General features: G+C 37.0%; 1 protein-coding gene across 29 annotated transcripts in view; it reads right to left on the bottom strand.

The window, feature by feature from the left end:
- Positions 1-17359, bottom strand: part of CLASP2 (cytoplasmic linker associated protein 2) — a 146587-nt gene that overhangs the window by 57175 nt on the left and 72053 nt on the right. For all 29 annotated transcript variants that reach the window (XM_037387049.1, XM_037387048.1, XM_037387054.1 and 26 more), the window contains 8 exons: positions 16159-16238; positions 10683-10775; positions 9899-10044; positions 8331-8466; positions 4455-4525; positions 2379-2438; positions 1121-1198; positions 376-543 (listed from right to left, as the gene is read on the bottom strand). In XM_037387049.1, the coding sequence (XP_037242946.1) occupies positions 376-543; positions 1121-1198; positions 2379-2438; positions 4455-4525; positions 8331-8466; positions 9899-10044; positions 10683-10775; positions 16159-16238 (832 nt within the window). The remainder of the gene's footprint in view (positions 1-375; positions 544-1120; positions 1199-2378; positions 2439-4454; positions 4526-8330; positions 8467-9898; positions 10045-10682; positions 10776-16158; positions 16239-17359) is intronic.

The following is a 17359-nucleotide window of genomic DNA, read 5'->3' as shown; positions in this document are numbered from 1 at the left end:
GTGTCTCATACTTCCCAGTGAAAAGAGATAAAAAAAGGAGTAACACCATTATTTCTTTCCTGGATTTAATTAATTGCACCAGAATGCTGGACACCAATATGTGAACCTTGAAGATATTTTGGCATAACAGAGGCTTTTAAGGAATAAATAATGAATAAGAACAGCCTGCTAAAATCCAGTTAATGACTTGTCTTCATTTTTCACCTTGCCGGGGTAATACTGTCATATAGGAAAACAGAGTAAAAGACTTTATTTAGTAAGAAGTGACAAAATACAACTGCAGCCTTTATGTACACCACAGAAGTCTGGCTCATTTGCTTTTGAGAAACAGTTTCTGTTTTTTTATAGGCTCAGAAACAGTTAAGCAATCCTTACTTGAGGCTCTCCTGTGAGCTGGAAGATGACCTGTCTGACTGAGGGAGAGATGCTATACTGCCAGAATTCTTCAAGTAGGTCTGGAGGCTTCTTTGATAGGGTGGCTCAAGAGAATTGTACAGAGTCTCAGCTTCACTAGGAAAATGATTTCTGAGACCCAGGTAAGCCCTGCAAAATAAGAGAATAACCACATGTAATTGCTCAGTATTTTCTTCAAAGTCAGGAAGTAAAGATTACAGAACGAATCAGCGAATGGAAGGCAATGAACTCAGACTGAAAATATGCAACATATACAATACTTATCAAATCATAAAAGAAACCAGTTACATTGGCTGAATTAATCTTTTCAAAATAACTTAAGTCTATCCTCTGAAGTTCTCACATTCACATACCAATTCTGTGTGGAATCAAGAAAAATTCTCTTCTGGCCTAATCACCAGTCAAAGCACTGCATTTTTTTAATGACTTAATTAAGGGAGGGGGATGATTCTGCAGCAGTATCAATCTTTATGACTCCCATTTCAGTAGAATCGTCAATTGCTGCACAACAGTATTAACTGTTTCAACTTTCAGATTGTCTTTTGCAAAAGAAACCAGGCATTAATTCAGAACTCAGAACAGAAGCATCAAATTTTAACCTGCGTCCTCTTCTTCAGCCATAGTTGAAGTCACCCACCTCCGATACGCCTTCTATCACTCATGTAAAACATTCAATTTTTCAGAGCAAAATGTAGTCAAAACTCACTTTCTTGCCTCCACTCTTGCTTCTGCATCAGCATCATGAATGCCTTTCTTGATCGTTTCAACCAAGACAGCTGCATGCCTAGAAGACAGACATTCTTCATGCTATTTTGCTACTCCAAATTCAAAGTAGTAAAGTTTTACACTTCAACTAACATTTCTCTGAGTAAAAAACAGCTGAGATATGCTTTCTAAGATATCAAGTAAACAAACACTTAAGCATACTGATGACAATTGCACCATCTGTTAAAGGTTTAGGTAAGCTTCCTCCTTCAATCTAAAAGAATTATAATCTGCTTTTCAGACATACATATATCACATTTAAAAGTTATTTTTTTAATATCTTTTTTAAGACACCTACTTTCCTCAAATAGAAAAACCATTTCCCCTACTATATTAATAGTAAGAAAATTTAAAAAGTTAAGATTGGTAAATCCACTTTCCTGGAAATTCACCTCTGAACGCTTTTGGCCTATGAGTTTTAAATCTCAACAGATGCTCGCAAGAACAGCAAAACACCCAGCAGAACAACCAAAAATTGTGATGATGAACAGATTTTAATTCAAGACATGTTTGAAGTTTTGGGGTTTGGCTGGGGAGGGGGGACATCGGGGATTTTTTTGTCTTTTTAAAATATACACATAGACACTCTGATATAAATCATGATGTCCCCATTGCTCCCTTTCTCAGGAGCACCTTCAGGGGTTGAAAGGTAACTGTGGAGCTGGATGACCGTGAAGCTCTTCAGAGTCTTCTCTGGAGGCCCCTTAATCCCTTTGCTCTTACTCCATTCTTCGAATACACATTCTGCAGAGCCGATGCATGTATTATTTTCCTGTCTGCTGGAGAAGCTACAGTGTGATCTTAATACTAGAAACAGCCCTCCAGCCTAATCCCACTTGCCCTCTTTTATGGTGAGTATCATCCTTTCAGGACAAAAGACAGATGCTTAACTGTGCATCTCTGCCACACAGCACACATGACTTAAGTGAAACTCTGCAAGCACGGTGCACATTGCTCATGATACAGAAGAAGAGGCAGAGGGTAAAGAAAGGAACCAACACAAAGTCAGGGCTGGAACACACAGCTCTCCTTCTCACTGGCACCTAACAAGCCACATGCCCTGCTGTGCTAGAAAGGTTGTCTATGCTGGAAAGGCTGGCCAACACTGAACAAAATCCAACTGAATGCTTTAATGAAAAGATTTCTGTCGTAAAACTCATCAGCAGTTTATTCTTGGGGAAAAATATACTGGCCCATACCTTTCCAACGAATGTGTTTGCCACTCTTGCAACAGCAAGTCTAAGAACTCAAAGGAGCGTCTAAAAAGACAGAAGAGTTATAGTTAATATTCATTTCTCTCATGTGTTTGCAAAATAAACAGTAACTTTATTCTTTCCCCAGAGGAAAACAAATACATAAAATAAAAGTACATGTATCTGTCAAATAAGGACATTGGTTGCCATATTGCAAAATTAAAATATTCTGTATAGAACATAAGTAAACATGCACGCTAACTAACTCTGAACTTTAAAAAAATACATGTGGTTCAATTAACCATCTGTTGCTCAAGTCGTATTATTACACATGCTATATTAGTTAGCCCCAAAACAGCAGACAAAATTCATTAGTTTAAAAATTGTACAAAGTATAAAATCTTAATATAAAAAAAATCAATACTTTAAAAATTCAGCTGTTGAGTCACAACATAATATTCCCATAGCAGTGCACTTGTCACAAACACAATTCCCATCCTTTCACCTGTCACTACTGAGTATGTAGCATCAAAGAAAACAGGAGATTGTTAGCAGAAGGCTCTGCGTAAAGAAAGCAATCCTAAAGATCTGCTGGTATTGTACAACATTATGTAACTGCATTCATTATTAATTCTGAATTCTTGACAATTCAGTAGACAGCCATTAGCAAAAGGCGTATTTTATAATACATCTTCTGTAGCTAGATCCTGATAAACAAATCAAAGTGACACAAATTAGGAAGATGCAGATAAGTCTTCAAAAAGGTAGTGGACTCTGTTGCCTGGAACCACTTTTTCTGCTTATGTTGCATCTTTGACCTGATCTAGAGGGGCAGATTTAATTTTTATTCTACCCAAATCCTTTGGACACTTACAAGGCATGGCAAGAAACCCTGAAACACTTTGCACTATTATAACCAATCTAGTTTGTCTTTCCAAAGGAATGAAGTCAGTGTGAAAACAATGCAGTTTTGGCCACCTTCACTGACAGTCTCTGAATCATCAACTGCAGGACCAAAGCCACCTACTGTCTGATGTTCCTCAGCAAAGCTGTGGTAAGTGGAGACACTGAAGCCCTGTGAATTGTTTTCCAGTCAAACCAGAAGTTATGACAGGTCAGTTTAACATGAGTTAATACCTGCTTTGGAGGCAAAACCAGCTCTGACTCAGAGCAAATAGATTAGATACTCAAGCTATTTCTTGCATACACATAGATATGCCACTTAAAAGACTAGCATGGGTCCAGAAACATCATCAAGTCCTTCCATGAGATTTTGTGCAGACAATGACACTCTTGTCAGAAACCAATTTTGTAGAAAGCCAACCCAAATGTTAAAGTATCACGTTCTTGGAAGAAGCAACATGCTGAAGGTGCGCCTCTGTTGTTTAACATGACAAAAGATTGATCCACCATGTCCGATCTGAGGTAGCAGTCACTGTCGCAATCCCACAGTCCCCAGCATGGTAGGTTCATTATTTTGGGCACAGCATCAGACAGCCTAGCTCCACACGTTGAAACTGCACTGCACAAAATGTGAAGTCCTCCTGGCATCAGGAGAGCAAGGTGCTGGCACACACTGCACACACGATGCTGTAGTGCTTCGACAAGAGCACTATCCTCAGGGCCAGACCTGACAGGCCTAGTAACAGTCACTAACAGGCTCAGGCTGGTTCTTTGCTAGGACATCTGTATCTGTTTCATGCTCTCCCAATGCCTCGCAACACCTGTGGTGTTTGTTCTCATCAGACCAAGCAAAAGATTCAGCTACAGTTGGTTCCCTCTCCCCCCCTTCTGGTCTTAAATCAGAGGGTACTTTTTTCAAACAAGTGTTAGGAACATTTTAAATTAGAATAAATTCTACTGAAGGATACAGTGTACATCCCCCAGTATGGCAGAGAGTACCATTCCTCAACGTCACCTAATGTAACTTCGCTGAAGTTAATTTTTGTTGTTTACTGGATAACACAGTTTTGTGTATTCAGAGTTAACTGCCATAAGTCTTCATATCTGTTTATTTTCAACATGAGCACCATATTTACAAAACCAACAGCTTTAATAATTTTCTATTCATAATGTACTCACCTTCTAACTGCAACTGATTTTGAGGTACAGTTGCTTGTTATTAAAGGTATGAGTCGTGGCACATGAGTATGCTAAAAAAAAGAAAAAAAAGACAAAGCAGTTAATGACAAAAGCATTCCTGAATTTGTACTGTACTAATTAAGTCAAACAGAATTAGCAACATAAACTGCAAACATTTACAACACTTACTTAAATGGAGAATACTATTAAATAAGAGACTGCTACTACCATGCCAATTGTTTAAGTGTATTTTTTTCCAGTGTCATCAACAATCACATGACGATATGCAGTATTTAGCTGTCAGAAGTCATATATGAAGGCTCAAATGTAACTGTCTTCTCAAAGGAGTTGTAAGCTAATGTTATTTTAGTTTTGCCACAGAAAAAAAAAAGCAATAGACATAGCAGTCTTAAAAATCAGAGTTACAGAGAAAAAACTGAATCAGTTTGAAACTATGGGTATTCTTTTAGGGTTCAATACAATTAGTGCTACAAAGACAAAATTCCTTTTAATGCAAAATATGTCAATAAAATAATAAAAGCTTTGACATAATATAAGCAAGCTTATGTATATAATCGATATGGAAACACCTAACGTTCTCATGGGAAAAGAAAACTCTTGAACTTTTACTCTTGAACATTTAAAATGGATAAGGTAAACTACATTAAATCCAAATGCAATACTTAATTCAGAATTAAATCAGCCTTACTTCTACTTATCGTAACTAATTGTAGATACAAAGTATTAACAAATTAATTCTAAGTAAGAGTAACATGCTTCAAAAAATCCATTTTCAGTTCATTTCTTTATTCCTTTCTTGATTAAATATGTAAGATAACTTCTAAAACAGTCCCCAATAGTGTGAAACTGTAGGCTATAAAACACTGCTTTAGAAGTACAATACTGAGTAATTCTTAGTATCTCATGTATCATACTTTCTCGTTAGGTTATTGTTGCAGGATATAAGCACACAGATCACCACAAAAGCAGAGAGATCATTTTCAGCTGTCAGAGTATTGCTAACTTCAGAATTAGGAGGGAATTAATCAACAAATCTGGAAGAGCCTAACAGTTGCATTTGTTCATACTGATAACACTTTTAAACAGGTTTTAGGGGTTTTCTTTGTGTTTTGCACAGCTTTCAATTGAAAAGTGGCACATGACTGTCAGAAAGGGAACAATAAGCAATATCAGGGGAAAGAATAAAATGTTTTTACAGATGGAGAAATCTGTATGTTCCAAGTCTCTGGAGCTACTGATGTCGTAATTTGTAGAAAATGTTTTGCAAAGGAATCAAAGCCTCGGGCTTGCTTTCATTCGGCTTTAAGACTGCACATTTCACTTATTATCCCTTTGAAGCTGTAATGATACATGTTTCCTCCCAGCCTGCCTTGCAACTTGATTGCCCAACCTGAATCCCACCCACACCCCTCTGGAAAAGCTTCCGCCATCATCATACCATCTCACCATGACACACACACACCTTTTTTTTAATTGGTTTCCTGATTTACTAAGAGTCAAGAAAGAGAAAACAGACTACAGTATAAGAACTATCTGGAGAAGAAAGATTAAATCCAGTAAGGGAACAAAGATGACACGAAGCTCTTCAAGATCACTGGTACAATACAGCCTCCCACTTTTTACACAGACTCACCCTCACAGCAATTAGATACTGAAGCACCAAACAGGATGTGAACTGGCTGTCAGTGGATTCTGGTTGGAGTTTTTGAGCAAAACACTGACTCCAAAAGATCTAACGACTTCGGCTCTAAATATTCAACTGATTACACACTCCCTGACCAACTCTCATTTAGTCCAAAAAACCAACGTCCAAAGGAATGTGGGGGTGCACTTCATTTAACTCTGATATTTATTTCTTTTTCCACCAAAACCTCAATTTTCTGTCAGAACACCTTGCATAAACCATTTATTGTTTAGGTATTTGAGCACTATGGGTAGGCTTGCTTCTATGCCTCCCATCTTAGTATGTTAAATTACAGCTAAGAACAACGGAAGTTTAAACAAAATCAGGGCAGCTACAGCCAATGCGTAGGCTTGTCTCCAACTGAACTGTACTAATAAAGCAAATTTAATGTAATCAGTGAATTTTTACTTCATGTTGCTTTTCTGGTGCTTGATTTGGCTACTGTAAACAAAAAGACAGGGTTTGTTTCTTACATGCCTGAGCTCGTCTAATACTACTGCAAATGGTACTCTTCAATTACAACTTTAATCATCCTGTGTGTGTTCCTCCACTCTCAACTCTGTGCCACTAGCCATGTCACAGTACACTGAAAGAGTCTGGAGAAAAAATGCCAATGAATTTTAGTCCAAATACTGATGGCAAAGGTAATGCAGATGTCTCTGAACATATTCTCAGAGGTATGGGTAGACAGAGTAAGTACAGATTCCAAAACATGCATGAGAATGGCAATAAAAGGTGTGAGTGATTAAACCACTTAGGTTTCCACCAACTTACAAAATTAAAACCACGGATGAAATCACAGTGAATAGCAGTAAAGTGCCTAACATTAAGAATAATGCAGTTCTTAATGTAGAAAGTACAGGCAACCTCCCACTATTTTATCTGAAAAACAAAAATAGTAGTACAAGTTCCAAAAATCTAGCTAAGTATCTGGCCTCAGACACCAGTCAGAAGCAGATGCTTAAAGGTACAGACAAAAAACAGCTAGTATACAGCACTCCTCTCTTCTAAATGCTTTATCTTTAAGGACTCAGCTTTGAAAGTTCTTCAAACTGAGGATTAAAACCTGTATTAGGCTTTTCTTTCATGAACTTCTGCTTTGTGACTGATCCACATATGTCCAGCCTCTTCAACATTTGAACATTAACTCCATGGTTCCAAATTTTTTTAGTATGTTGGGGTTTTCTTGTAAAAATTCATAGTTTTGTTTGGTTGAGTTTTTTTAAAAAAATTCCTTACTAGCTTCTTAACTACTATCTGTCCTGGTTTCAGCTGGGATAATTTTCTTCTTAGCAGTTGGTGCAAGTGCTGTGTTTCAGGTTTGGGTGAGAACAATGTTGATAGCATACTGATGTTTTCAGTTGTTGCTAAGTAATGTTTACATTAAGTCAAGGATTTCTCAGTTTCTCAGGCCCTGCCAGTGAAAAGGCTGGAGGGGCACAAGAAACTAGGAAACTGGGAGGGGACAGACCCAGGAGAACTGACCTGAACTTGCCAGAGGGATGGATATTCCATACCATGGGACATCATGCTCAGCACAGAAAGCAGAGAAGAAAGAAGGGGGGGGGGGGGGGGGGGGAGAGGAACTTTCAGAATGGTAAGTGTTTTATTTCCCATGTAAACATTACACATGATGAAGCCTGGCTTTCCTGGAGGTGGCTGAACACCTGTCTGCCAATGGGAAGTGGTGAATTAATTCCTTGTTTTGTTTTGCTTGTGTGCACGGCTTTTGCCCTACCTATTAAACTGTCATTATCTCAGCCCATGAGTCTTCTCATTTTTACTCCTCCAATTCTCTTTCCCATCCCACTGGGGTGAATGAGCAGCTGCGTGGTGCTAAGTTGTTGGCTGGAGTTAAACCACAACACTAGCTTAAGCTCTGTCTTTTCTAAAAAGACAGTTACCCTTTGAAATACACTTGCCTTTTTACAGTTAACACATTACAAAAAGATAATGAAAACAAGACTTGCTTTTCATACCTATTCCTCCATCTTTACTACGGTAATGCTGCCAATTGGTTTCAATCATGATTAATATTTGTCCATCTGTGAGAAAAATTACTTCTCTATTAAAGTCTGATTTAAAATCCTGTATTTCAGAATTGTTATTATCTCTACTAAGAGCCACTACCTGAATATTCCTAGCAAGCAAAGTGAGAGAGAGACACCTACCCGAATAATGAATCTAATGGCTGCGCACCCAGAAGTCGCCATCACTTTGGCGCTGTTGGGAACCAGATTAAAAAGAGTAGGCACAATAGCTTCAGCGCCATGATCAAACTTGTTTCCCAGAACAGTTGAAAGATGGCTATTCAGGAAGAAGGAATAAAACTTGTTAACAAAAATTAATTTCTTAGTCTTACTATAACAAAGTTCACTGTACATTTTAAAGATTATCTTTCCAAACAACAGAATTTCTTAATTTCATGATTTCTAAGTCCTTGCCTCATTAGAACTGAAGAATTTGTAGAACATTTTTGTTACTTAGCAGACACCTGAAGAGGCTGAACACTAATAATGTTATTTTGTAATGAAAAACAAATACCATAATTTGAAAGGCTAGAATTCTCATGTCTACATAAAATGTAGTATTTCTGCTTTTCAACACTTAGAGAGTATATAAATCTAAATCTTATGGAAATTATTTGATTTTTTTTTCCTTTTGAATGCATGCAAAACTACTGAATTTATCATAATTAGCCAAGCATAAAACTTGACCCCCTTGTTCATTAGAAGTTATGGTTTCTATTTTAACAAATACACAAATACATGCAACACACAGTAATTTAACTGTCCAGTGGTGACAAAAAAGTCCTTCTTCCGTACAGAGAGACTATAGAAAAAGAATTTGTAGTCAGCAGCAAATGACACAAATATATCTAACATGTTAGGGATCAAGAAAAATTCCATGCTTTTAGGCCTGGGTGAGGACACTTACACACTACATTTACACTACTCCTGACTTCATGTTAGGAAAGGTTAGCTTTGTTTTCTCAAAGCTTCAGTTTCCCTGCAGGGACAGCTGTATGCTACAACAGGTCCTCATGGTCTGTTCAGTCAGGACACCAGAATAGCAAGGGTGAACTCTGGGACATATCTGTTCACAAGGGCAACTGAAAATCAGTGGTTACATTAATGGTTACATTTCCCAGAAGAAAAACAAAGCCATGGAAAACACAGAAGTGGGAAAGACTGCCCTATAAATAAAAATAATGAGGGGGGTGTGTGGGTGTGTCGTGTGTCTTTGAATTTAATGAGCCCCACTATGATAAGGGTGAAGAACTTATTTCTGTTTCTAAAATTATCAGACAGGAAAGACAGTACCTTAAAAAATGTGCAATGTTCAGACCACTATAGGGTAGCTTGCTTTGTTATTACAAGCAGTCACAGTAAAGTCCTGTGGCAGTCACCCAAGCATAAGCACTGCCAAAACCAGCCCCCAGTATTACAGTAGTACTTAAGGCAGTTTGTATTAGCTTGCACTAAGTACTCTGTAATGATGGTAACTTTTTCTTCACATACGATCTGTTACAGGATTATTGTCCACCTATATCACCCAAGAGAACAAATTTATTGAAATGTTTCTTTTTTTCTACAACTTCAGATGTGGATTTGACACTATCAGTCATAGTGTACAGCAGTCCAACAAGATAATCCTGCAACACCAATAAAACATCTATAAGTCAAACTCATACTGAACTCTAGCATAATGTACACAAATGCACATAAACTATACTTACGCTACAGTAATGCATGCTTCTCTAACCACCTGGGATCTGAGATCCTTGGCTGACAGCTTGAAAGCACCATCCAACAACCGTAAATGCTGGAAAAATCCATCATACTGTGCAGCTCCAGCAACAAGCAATGACCGAACTTTCTTCAGCTAAAAAATTTAAAGCATTTAGTTTAGGGCACCACCAATATCCACTTCAAAACAAAAAAGTATCTTCATTGCACAAATGTACACAGGCATGACTTTACAGCAAAGCCTAACTTTGAAATAAATGGCAGTAATTTATAAAACTGCAAAAAGAATTTATTATTAAATTCTAGAGTTAAAATGTCTCAGATCCCAGTCTACAAATATACAAATGCGTAATTATGTTCATTCACATACCTGTTTCCAAACACCAAGATGCCATAAAACTGATAAAAAATATAAATGCCACATACACACATTTTAATCCTGCAACTGAAAGTTATCGTAGCCACACATAAAGGTACCAATGCTAGCAGCTGAACGGCAGAATATATCATTTTGCATAAATGCCAACTGAAAACGTGAAGTGATGGCTTTTAGAAAAGCTTCCACTTAAATGTCAGCAAAAATGCATTTTGGCCTTTTTAAAATACTTGCTCAAACTTTTGCAATACAGAAATTCAAGTTTTAAAAATGAAAATGAGAATTTCTTCAGTTACCTAGAATTTAATTACTTCAAGAAAAAAACATATAAAAATATCTGGCTGCCTGTGCTTTATGAAATACACCCACCCAAACCTGAAACCAGATAAAAAGTTTACCGCATTAGTTCGTTGATCCCAATCATGTTTGTCATCTGAGAGAATTTCCCTGATTTTGTTCAACGTTTCTTCAAGTTCTCGACTAGAATAGATCTGAAATATTAAAAGGAAAAACAAAATCAGAAAATTTATATTGTTAATATCCCAGATAACTTGATGAAGGAAAATAGCTTTAGGAGACCGAAAAAAATATATTAATTATCAAAATCTTGTCCTCAAAGTTCCAGAAAACTGTATAAGAACTATAAATGGGCATTTTAAGGCAAATCTTAGAGGATATCGAAATAGTGAATATTAATTAAACGAAAAGCTGAAGAATCAACATTTTTCCTGAAGATTTCACCTTTCACCTTTGTAATGAACTATTAATATCCAGAATTTCATTAACTCAATTTTTTAAAAAATACAATGCAAGACAAGCTGAGATTTGAGATAATCTGCTGCAGTATTATTGCAATTCAATTTCATTTTCATACTCACTATTATAACAAAACTAAACCAACAGATTCCCAACAACTCTTTTGGGACAGGGACACACTTTTGCATTGCAAGAGTGCATGGCTTTATGAGGGCCTAACTAGGCTGCTAGTCAACATTAAAATAAAAATCTGTCTGAAAAAAATAAATTAAAAGCTTCAGTAGCTTCTACATGTATTAATACTCCAAGCATATAACTTATTAACTCAAGCTGTCAGTAATGTAAGGAGCAGTCTCCAGTCAGAGTTCTTTTCCCACTACGCTAACTCCAGCAAAACTGAAGCCTGACCCATCTAATACACATCAGTCACTATTTGGTAATACATGAATTAATGCATTTTTTGATAACTGTACACACAAACCAGTGGATTTCAAAAGAAGAAAATTAAAAAAAAAAAACTAATCATGAAAATATATTTATGTCACAAACTGACTTCCCTTCTGTTCTCCTGCACATAAGCCACAGGATGCTCTTTTCTGCTTCCGCTGCATATGCAATATCTCAAGTGGGTTTTTTTTTCCCTTAGACTGAGAACAACTTCGAGAGAATATGAAGCAAATTACTTAACCAGAAACTCAAGCTGAGCAGAGTCAGATATGATACCAGTTTGATAATACAAATACTTATTTTCAGCTAAATATTTCCAGGGTTTTGGATCAACATTTCTTTACATAAGCACATTGGGAAAAACTCAGTTGCCCATACACAGGTATCTGGTGCCATCTAAGACACATCGAAAACATTCACATGGGGCTGGCAGGTACGACTCAGGACTTCAAGGACACTCACACCCTTCTGGAGTGAAAGCTGGAGGCCAGCATAACAACTTATGTAGCACCTAAACAGTAGTGCCTGACTTAAATAAGTCCAAGACACAGTTTTTCTATGTGCAAGAGCACAGAACATGTAGAAGAAACAAGGACCAGTAAGTTAGGACACGCTGATTTGCATGAATTACTGAAGAACTCTGACACTGGTCACTTGAACACACTGTTCTCCACGTATACATGCATCTTTTATTTTATTGTAAAAAGATTTAGGAATGTCTTTCTTCTGTTCTACAGTTAGGCTGAATGTCTATTTTCTATAAAGTATCTTATTTTCCTGTGCAACTTGAAATTACTATAAGGGTTACCCCAAAAGCAGCTAGTTTTCAAATTTCCTAAGCTTATTAAATTAATTCAAGTTACAGGAGATACGGAACCTTGACTACTGACGTTCCAATGCTTTAACAGAACATGGTGATGGAGGCCTCTACATTTCATGCTGGAATACTGAGGAGGTGGAAGACATCCATGTTCTAAAACACCTGCATATCTGGTTTGTAGGATAAACAGGGTAGGAACCACTTCAGAAACAGAGGAATTAGTATACCCAAGCCAGCTTCGCTACCATGCAGAAAACGATTTCTGAATCTTTTTTCTTTTAATTTGAAATTTTTATTATCACACAGCTGTGTAAGCTTTTCCAGGGTACACTGTGGAAGCAGCTTTGCAGTTCTATACAAGGGACACTACTGCATCCATAAAAACCAAAACACTATTCCTCACAATTAATGTTTTCTTCTTCATTAGACATCAATAAACATCTGATGTGTAACTTACTTAAAAAGAGTAAATGACATCATGAAAACAGTGGGTCCAAGTGTAATGTTTTCTACTCCACTGCCCACAAAATCGAACATGAGGTTTTTATCACCGTTTAATATACTTGTGTATACTGATAGTGTTTAATACTTGTTACACAACACTAATTTACTCCAACACTAATTCTACAGGTACTATACTATTAAGAATAAATATTATGTGTGCCTCAGTAAGCGTTTTTATTAAATTAAATTTCCATTACCAAAGAAAATCCTTATTCTTCTTTCAGAAGTGGAAGGAAGTAGTAACCGGTTAACTGAAGATGTAATTTCATACTACAGTAACACTAAATGCCGTCAGAGTTCACGACTCGATTCAACCTCCTCAGACTCCTCCTTCACCATCACCCACCTCACCCTGTCCTCTTTCCCAATTCAGGGATTTAAAGTACAAAAAACTAACCCTGGAAGAGGAAAGGTAAAAATCTCTCTGCCAACTCAACAGCCTATGCCAACTTATCACAAAGAAGTTAAGTGCAACAACAAGGGAAGCGGGATCATGCCTTTTGGTGGCAGCTGAGATCTGATCAATGCACAGTCAAAACCTAGTGTGAGGTTCTGGTCAAGGTACAAATAGTTTTTGTAAGCTTTCTCATTGAGCAGATCCTGAAAAATATGACATTTTTTCTGTTGTCCGCCTGTGTATCAGAGACCATGTACTGTTCTTACTGCCATGAGATTTAAACATGCTAGGTGACAGACAAACACAGAAGAGAAATGTACAACGGGTTTATTCCCACCCTACTTGCAAGCCTAGGCAAATAATTTAATTTTTCCTTTAATTACCTGGCACAACAGAATTGGATCTATGCAATTTCTGCTATTCACATTGGCACTGTAATGAGGAATTTACTAAGTGACATAATTTTACCTTGTGAAATTAAAACTAATTCCACTGAAAAAATCCTAATTGTGAAGGCTGTCCATACCCACATTAGTTTCAGAGGAATAAAAGGTAGTATTTTAAAAATTTCTTTTCTCCCTAGCCTTGATTAATCATGCTTTTACAAGGCCAAGATGAAATTCTGTGTTGTCAATGACATAATATATTTTTTTGTTTCTAAGTTCCCACATCAGCCTTTTATAAAAACACCTACATCTGTTTTGAAACAAATTTTAGCCATTAATGGGAGTTACTACTAAAAAGCTGAACACAGCATTTTCTTCAATTTAATCAAAAGCAAATAAACAGTTGTAAAAACATTATAGTTGTAAACTTAAATATGAAGGCACAATCCTCTCACCACAGAACTTCTCTTTTTGGCACATAGATCCATGAAATAGTATCTCAATATCACCCATCTTCTTCATAGACTGCTGTTATCCATTAGAGGGCAACACGCACACACACATCATTAAAGTAAGTGCAACATCAAACACAGAAAACTTAAAAGCTCAAACACAAATAGAAGTAACAACTATAAAGATGAAGAGCACTTCCAAAATGGAGATTACAAACTAGATATGAGTAAACAATAAGAGATTCCTAAAAAATTAATGATGAGCAGTCATTGGAACTGGTTACTCAAAAGGCAAATCTACTATTGGAGGCTTTTAAAATGAGTTACACACCCCCACCCCCATCAGTAACCTCTTAATCCAGATGCACTTGAACTTGATTCAGAATTGGCTCCGTTTTTCCATAATAGAGCTCCCTTCCTTACTTTCAATGAAGCCACTACTGGAATCCACAAATGTAATGAAAACAGAAAGACACAGGAATAGGCCAAATAATGTATGAAGAACTCCCTCTCTCCATTCTAACAAGTTTCCTTTGCTTTTAGAGTAACTTGGCAAATTACAGGTCATACACACTCTTCCTTCACAGGGTCTAGTACAGAAACCTCTCTCTTAGCAATTAACACTGTCTCAGAATGTGGGAGCTGCCTTTTTTTTGAAGGATCAAAGATTGTCCACAACCAGAAGCATGAAGTTGGACAGCAGGAAGTCATTAGATCTAAGGATACTTTAAAAAATGCAATATTCGCGCCCCCCCCCCCCCCCCGGGTCAGCAGGTCTTTCTTACATTCTCATCCATGCAATGAACAAGTTACTCTGGGGTCAGTTACACCTATCTCCCCTGCATCCTCACCTCAACTTGGATAAGATTAGTGAAGACAAATATATGTTTCTCCTCCACCTCTTGCAGTTTCAGAATGAGCTACCTTCCTTGGTCATACAGCAGTCAGACAAAAGATCACATGTACTGGTCAATGACATACAGGTACCCCACTGCTGTTCTTGCAATGTTATTAACCAACGTGAAGGATTAGAGAACTCTGCTTGCGAGTGCAAATACTAAGGCACTCAACTTGTTACAGGCAGCACATTTTCTGTGCTGTGGAATATGGCTCTGTTCAACATAAGGGGGATAAATAGTATTAAGAGCTCCATGTTTTTGCCCTCCGAAGAATTTTAACACAGTTTGGAAAGGCAAAGAAACACAAAGCTCTTACAGGATAAGACAGATATTTCCTTGATGTGACAGGGATCATGGAGCTAGAGTGTTCCTTCATAAAAGCAGACAGTATTCCTGACTACAGAAGGAGATCTAACAAATAACTGCATTATCATCTTGGGAAATAAAAACAGAACAAAAGTATGTATCAAGCAAAGGGAGTCATACAAAATCCTTCTGGTGTTTGGGAACTATGGCTTACTGAGTTATTGGTTGTCTTTCATACCTCAGCTGCTCAAGGAAAACTTATTCAAACTAGGTCCAGGGAGAAACAACCATGTTAAATGACTCAGCTGTGTTAGAGTACCAAATATGTGCAATTCCCACACTTAAAGAACAGAAATCAAAATCCGATCTTTCAACTAAGAATTCAGAATCCAACAGGTTCATTAGTATTCAAAGAGGGCACTAGATTTTGTTTTTTGAAGTACTGCTACAGGTAAGGACAAGTATGCTAGACACGTATCATTACAATTCAGACACATTTGAAAATACAATTTTTGCTTTTTAAATTATTTGCCTGTAGTATTATTATTACTTGATTATCCCCTGAAATTGCAGTCCCAAATTTTCGAATGTTATGGAAATCTTCTTATTATTAAAACATACAATTACATTCAGTAGCTTCCTGGAAAAGATTAAAAAAAGCAGTAATGGATTTTAGCTGAAACACAGTGTGATAATAATTAGTAGCACAGTGAAGAAAAGGTGGGGGTTTTGGTAACTAGCTGGAAAAAGTAAAGAGCTTTCCATGAAGACTGTAAATTCAGAAGGAAGGAAGAGTAACAACACTTGCTTAGAAGACTGTAAAATTACTTAAGTTTTAAAAATAGGCCAACACATAGTATTGCAAATAGCGTATTTCTGAAAACACAGGTATAACACAGCATCTTACCTGTACAGTAGGAACATCTGTAAATGCCTTAATAAAATCATCTTCATCCACAGCTCCAGCTCCTCCTTCTTTAGTGGAACCTAAATCAATGCAAAATACTATCAGATTTTAAACATTTAAACAGCATCAGATGTACGTCAACGTTTTCAAAGTGACGTAAGCATCTTTCACAACACCTATTTCCAAACATATAACTTGAGAAAATCCTGAATGTTCTGAAACATTCTGAAAAAACTGAAAGACCCTGAACTCTCATTTCACCATGAAAAGTTAAAACTTTCCGAAAATGAACAATTCTGAGTGGTTTCCAATTTGACAGAGTAAATGGTTTCATTTTATAATTCTACTTTTTGTGTTTAACAGGAAACATGTTTAGTATAACAATACTCTAGTAGCTGTTTGCATAGAATTTTGAGACCTGCATCCTATAACACCTATGTTCCCAAATAAAGCATGGAGTTTCAATTTACCAAACCAAGAGTTATTTGTTATTACATGAAATTTCTCAGGATGAATTTTCACCTTAATGTATGTGCCACAATTAATCAGCCCTGGAAGTTTTGGGGTCTTTTTTTCCTAAGAAAATAAATTTTAAAATCTTGCATAGTAGCCCTACATGATTTATTTAATTTGTGGCTCCCAGTATTCTCATGAGGAGACAAGACCGTAAGATGTATTTCTCAGTCTCAAAGCTCCAAGAACCTCAACAGGGAAAGCAAGGACATGGTAAAAAATTTATTTTGGAACAAAATCTGAACTCCACTCATTGGCAACCTCCTTTTCAAGAGCATTCATCCCTATAGGTGTTCCACAGCGGGGCTTCCTGGACTGTATCACCTGAAAGAAGCCCCAAGAACTTCTCAGACACATTACTAACAAACTATCATACAAAAATGTTCTCTCTCCAAAAGCTTCCATGACAGCCATGCAAGTAGTAGGGCAATTACTTCTGTGCAAGGTAAATGACTGAATTATTCTCACTTAACAGGCAAAGATGCCCCAAATCCCAAGCAAAAGGATCGGGGGAAAATGCTAACAGCTAACCTGCTGGTTTCACTGGCATATGGTTGCCAAATTTCATTAAAATCTTGCGTAGAAACTAAGGCAACTCTAAAAAAGAAAGTAATATGAAAATAGTGTCTGGATTTCACTTTCTTGCAAATATTAGGGTTACCAAGCAAGCCCCTTTTTTTTTAAAGGG

This window comes from Falco rusticolus, chromosome 4 (genome assembly GCF_015220075.1).
Source record: "Falco rusticolus isolate bFalRus1 chromosome 4, bFalRus1.pri, whole genome shotgun sequence".
Taxonomy (NCBI): Eukaryota; Metazoa; Chordata; class Aves; order Falconiformes; family Falconidae; genus Falco; species Falco rusticolus.
Note: the sequence above shows the minus strand (reverse complement) of the source record. Positions and strands in the feature narration are given on the sequence as shown.